At 46.6% G+C, this 6,000-nt stretch overlaps 1 protein-coding gene across 1 annotated transcript in view; it reads right to left on the bottom strand.

The window, feature by feature from the left end:
* Positions 1–510: 510 nt before the first annotated feature.
* Itga9 (integrin subunit alpha 9) overlaps positions 511–6,000 on the bottom strand; it is a 295,174-nt gene continuing 289,684 nt past the window's right edge. The window contains exon 28 of the mRNA XM_027415345.2: positions 511–2,308. Coding sequence (XP_027271146.1) covers positions 2,210–2,308 — 99 coding nt within the window. The 3' untranslated portion in view covers positions 511–2,209. The remainder of the gene's footprint in view (positions 2,309–6,000) is intronic.

Here is a 6,000-nt window from a genome sequence, read left to right as displayed (position 1 = left end):
CCACTCCCTCTGCCTGCATGTCAGGCAGCAACATCCCAACAGCCCACCTGGCACTGGGCATTGTCAGATAGGCAAAGGTTGCTTCCTACGGTGACTGCTAGGATTTGCTTCTGGGGCTACCATGTAGTTTTCTTAAAATCAGCCTCGTGGACTTGTAGTGACTTACTGACACATGACTGCTCATGAGGGCTTACCATTCACGGTAGGGCACAAGTGCCAGATTCCAGCTGAGTCTGCCCTTCCTCCCTGTCCCTACTTTCTTGAGTGTGGCTCTGCTGGCTAGCTGAACTGTGTGCATGAGTCACCATTCTCCTCTGACCCCGATGAAGCCATACCCTCTGCAGGAGGCAGGCCAGTGAGGACAGATGCATTTGGCTAAAACTGCAGATGGTGCTGCAGTGGTCTCACCACCTAGGAATCGCAAATAAAAAAATTTATTAAAGCAAATCACGATACGAGTCTCACACACACCATCATCATTACAGGACAGCTGCCAATGGGGCTCTTGGAGAATCCACACTCCACACCTACTGTGGGATGGCTTACTACCCTGAGGCTGTGTTCTCTGGAGATCACCAGCAGCCTGCACATGCCGGACCCACAGTCCAGGCTGTACACAGCTGGTAAAGCTGAGACTTCTTCCCTTATTTCTTTTGATAACATTTATGAACTGGGTGTGCACTTGTTTCCTGGGCTGTCCCAGCCTTGCAGTGACCCTGTCTCCATTCCAGAGTCAGATGCACCATTTGACTTCTAGGACCAGCTTTGACTTGTGGCTTTTTGGGTTTCTCAATGATGAAGATGGCATTTGCTTGTTGGGGAGAGGGGAACACCAAAGCTCTTGGTTTAGAGTTCTTTGCATGATTTCTGGGTTTCCCCAGTTGAGGGTGCCCAAGAAGCTGTTCTCTAGGGGACAGAGTCATCTTGTCAACAACCACCAAGGGCAGAAAGTTTACATCCCCTGCAGGCATGGGACCACAAAAGCCCAGCTTCCTGACATCTAGTTAGGGTACTCTGAGCCTGACTTGCTGACCAGATCCAACTAGGCTGAAGCCACCTTGTTTGTGGGTTGTTCCCTAAAGTGACATTGTTTATTGGCTTCCCAAACTTTCCTGTATTCTATCCCCTACTTCCTCACTGCTAGCTTCTGGGAAGACTTCCTCAATAACTTACTTGCACCCAAATCCTGATTCCAGGTTTTGACCCTTGAGAATCGCACCTAAGACATAAACATAAATCAAGTGGGACTATCCTCTCTGGGAAGGAATCTGCAATACCACCATTTGGGGCCAGCAAGAGTGAGCTGTAGTGACATCACAAGGTAACACCTCACACACACAGACACAGGTCTTTGCTGAGGGAGCACAGCTTCAGTCCTGGGCTTTGAATCCTGGAGCACAGTGTCTGGGATGAGATGGTATTCTGAGGTTGACCAGTTGTCTATCCGGGGCTTGCTGACTCCAGGGGGTGGAGTGCCCGCTGCTGTGCATCAGGGAGGCACAGAGCATCCGCAGTGAGGAAACCAGGCTTTTCAGAGTCTCCCAGTGAGAGGTCCGTAAGAGAAAGCACTGATAACTTCTTCAAGTGCTCTGAACTTGACTCCAGGTGCCAACAATGGGAAATGTCTTAGGTGGTCTTGTTATATCCATGGTGCTTTTTTGCAGTACTCCCAGCTTGGTGGATTCATTTCACGAGGTCTCTTGTTTTTTTAAAACAGCAAGTTCCAAAGTACAGTAAGTCCTTTCTCTTTTAAAATTCGTATGCAGGTACATAAATGTCCAAGATTTCAGTGCTTGAGTGAATTATAGAACTATTTAATAGAAACAATAAAACATCGATACAAATATAAAGACACAATCAATATAAAAGGCTTACATTTATAAAAAATACTTTTAGGTAACAGTTTTCCCCTGAGGGTTGACCACACAATGTTGTATCCATAAATATTGCTTTGCTCTGTAGCTTGTCTTTCCGAAGTTCTGAGTTTGTTTGTAAAGGGAAGTGGTGGTGGCCCCAGTCATGAGACCTGGCTGGAGGTGGCCATCTCAGGTCGGCACCGGGCTTGACAGTATGAGGAAAAGAACAGCATCAGTGGGGCCTCCGAAAAATCTGGAGAAGATTTCTTTCTTCCAAATATGGAAGATACAAAGATCAGGGACCACAGGCTGGTGATGGGAACATGAGGGCATCATATGACTGGCACGGTGGGTCACTGGTTTTTTTGGACCCAGTCCCAACCATCTTCATTCTCTTTCCGGTTTTTCTCAGCTTCGATGATTTCTTTGTACCTTCTGCGGAAGAAGCCCATCTGAAAGACAAGTAGAAGAGGCTCTGGGTTAGGACTGGCTGGGTTCTCAGGAATCCTGAGCTATGAGGAGGCAGGACCCAGCCCTTCCCAGGCACGGGGAAGCCAGGAGAGTGTTTCAGGTGAGACTGTTTTTAGAAAACATACTGGCAAGCAAAGAGTTACTTGGATCCACTTTTCAAACCACACTGACTTCCTGTGGTCTAGCTCCCAGCAAGCTGTTCACTGAAGAAGCTTCTGGAAAACTGTTCCCCAAACTGGGTGCCCGGGAACACCAGTTACTGGGTGTTTTTCAAAGTTTTTTTTTTTTTTTCTTTTTTGAGTGAAGAAAAAGATAAGCATGTCCTGGTCAGTCAAGTTTGGAAAAAGCTGCATTTTCTAGCATTTGTGATAGACCATAGGATAGCAAAGGATTTGACCTCTGGGTGGGGTGAGCCAGCGTTTCTTGAGATATTTGCTGTTTCTTCTCCCGAATATGTGTTTATGTATGTATGTGTTTATGTTTGTGTGTTTATGTGTACATCTGCATATGTGTTTATGTGCATATGTGTTTGTTTATATGTATAGGGTTTATGTGTATATGTGTTTGTGTGTATAGTGTTTATGTGGATGTGTATTTACCTGTGTATGCATTTATATGTTTGTGTATATGTGTTTATGTGTTTGTGTGTATGTGTATAAATGTGTTTGTGTGTGTATGTGTGTTTATGTGTTTGTGTGTGTAAGTGTATGTGTATAAATGTGTTTGTGTGTGGAGGTCAGAATCAGATGCTGTTCCTCAGAGCTATCCACTTTGATTTTTTTTTTTCTGAGACAGGGTTTCTCTGTGTAGCTTTGTAGACCAGGCTGACCCCAAACTCACAGAGATCCGCCTGCCTCTGCCTCCTGAGTGTTGGGATTAAAGGCATGCGCCACCACTGCCCGGCTCCACTTTGATTCTTGAAACAAGTCTCTCGGTGGCCTGGGTGGCGCTGAGTAGGCCAGCCTGACCAGTAAGCTCTGGGGATCTGAGACAGTCTCCCCAGCACTGGAATTATAAGCATAGGGCACTTGCCTGGTTTATACAGGTGCTGGGGATGGACACAGGTCCCTGTGCTTGTGTGGAAAGCCTTTGCCAGCGAAGTCATAACCTCAATCCTTATACAAACTTATTAATGTCCCAAGAGACATCGGCCACCTGAGGACTCATTTGACAAATATTGCTCTCACACAACAAACTTTTCAAAGTACCCAGGGATCGCATTCCACCTCACTGTCATCTAGAACTTTCTCTCATATCTGTGGCATCCATGATATCTATGCTGGAGTCAACGGCATGGGTTCCCCTTGGCTCTGCATGATGATTTAGGGTTTTCTTCGGCACTTTTCTTCTCCCCCTGCCCTGAAGCTGCATTTGCTCCGTGTCTCTTCACACTTGGTGAGACGAATGCCTGGCTTATCTCACACAGTCATTACAGTTGCTGCTGTCCTGTGTTTAAGCCACTTTTTGTAGCCTGACAGAATCTAGAATCATCTGGGAGGTGGGTTTCTGGGCATGCCTTATGGGTGGTGATCTTGACTCAGTTTTCTGGTATGGAGAGGCCCCTCTTTATAAAACATATCTCTTTTTATGTACATGAGGGCTTTGCACCATGAGCGTGCAGTGCCTGTGTAGGTCAGGCCAGGAGAGGGCATGGGCTTTCCTGGAATGAGAGTTAGGGATGGCCACGAGCTCCTGCAAGGCAGAGAAGCAGCTAGAGATCAGGGATTCTCCTGTGACACCACCCATCTTCTCTGCCGAAGGGGGCTCCACTGGCCTAGTTGAAGATGAGGGCTGCCTCACCACATCGTCAAGGAAACCTGCTACTGGATTCCAGCAGGCTCCACAAGGCTGTGCAGTTTGAAGGCAGGGAAGGAACAGAGACCTCCCGAGGAGAACATGCAAGGGTCTGAGAAAATCTGTTATGGTTCACACTGTCAGACAGTCTCCCCAGCACTGGAATTATAAGCATAGGGCACTTGCCTATGCTTATAGGCAAGCAATCGCCTGAGAAGAGACCCTCAGTGAGGGACTGTATTGGGTTGGCTCGTGAGGGTTTGTTTTCATTGTTAACTGATACGGGAGACCCGGCCCACTGTGGGTAGAACCATTCCCTAGGCATGAGATCCTGGACTGAGGAAGTGCCCAGAGCGCTGAGCTCAAGCATGCAGACACTCATTTCTCTCTGCTTTTGACCATGGATGCTACATAGATGCTGTGTGATGCGACTGGCGGGTTCAGATTCCCACAGCCTTGACTTCCCAGCAATAATGGGTCACAGCCTGGAATTGTGAGCTAGAACAAACCATTTCTCCCCTAAGTTACTTTTTAGGGGGTTAGGTGGAGGAGCTTTTATCACATCAACAGAAATGAAACTAGAACAACCCAATCATGAAACTAAACATGGATATAACAAAGAAGTATTGTTGGCCCGACTCTGGCTGCTGATGGTGTAGTGATTCCATCCATCGGTAGCCCCAGGTGACTGTGACTGGAGCACTATTCAAGGAGACTTGTGACATTCTGCTCCTGGGTCACTGTGTGTGTGTGTGTGTGTGTCTTTATGGGTATCTTTGTGTGGGTATGTCTGTGTATGTCTGTGTGTATGTTTGTATGTGTCTGTGCATGTCTCTTTGTGTGTTTATGAATACATGTGTTTGTGTATGTGTGTGTGTGTGTGTGTGTGTGTGTGTGTGTGTCTTCTCCAAAAGGCCATTTCTTTCAACACAGTGCATTCTGTGGCTAAAGAAGGCTGACTCGGGCAGGACAGGCTGTGCATAGGAGCTCAGGGTTGCCCGGTATCACAGACAGAACGGTCTACAAGGACCATTTCCCAACAGATGGCAGCAGAGTGTTTTATTCTAACAAACCCAGATTGTCAGGCAGATGAAGTGAAAGCTACCAGAACAAAACGGAGGACTTGGGAATGACTTAATGGTGTAGCACCTACCTAGTATGCACAGGGCCATGGCTTCTGTTCCCAGCAGCGCGCGCACACACACACACACACACACACACACACACACACACACACACACACACACACTCACAGTCACAGACACACACATACACACACTCATACACATACACACACACACACAGACACACACACACTCACACACATATACACACTCACACATATACACACACTCACACACATACACACTCACACACATACACATGCACACTTAAGACAGAGTATCACTATGTAGCTCTGGCTGGCATGGTACTTACTGTGTAGACCAGGCCGACCTCAAACTCAGAGATTCACCTGCCTCTGCTGCTGAGTGCCGGGACTAAAGGTGTATACTACCAGGCCTGGCTGAGAACCCAAATATTGAAGGGAAATACACAAATTCAACACATAGTAAAAACAAAATTGACCCTATTATTAACACCCGAAGAAGCAGTAGCATGGTACATTTTACTTTTAAAAAGCCTTTTCCAGGGCTGGGTGGTTGCTTTTTGGGCTGCATTAGGTCCTAGGATCAATTCCTAACACTAAGTACTAAAGAGCTTGAGGCATGGTTGACAGATTTTAAAATAAGTGTAAGGTACTAAACACGATGTTTTGATACATGTTTGATACACATTGAAAAAAGTCTAGTACAATCAGACTAAAGAACTTAGCCACCGCCTCATATGGTGACATTTGTATGCTAAGAACGCTTCAGGT

This window comes from Cricetulus griseus, chromosome 4 (genome assembly GCF_003668045.3).
Source record: "Cricetulus griseus strain 17A/GY chromosome 4, alternate assembly CriGri-PICRH-1.0, whole genome shotgun sequence".
NCBI classification, from domain to species: domain Eukaryota; kingdom Metazoa; phylum Chordata; class Mammalia; order Rodentia; family Cricetidae; genus Cricetulus; species Cricetulus griseus.
This window is presented reverse-complemented; position numbering and strand designations above follow the sequence as displayed.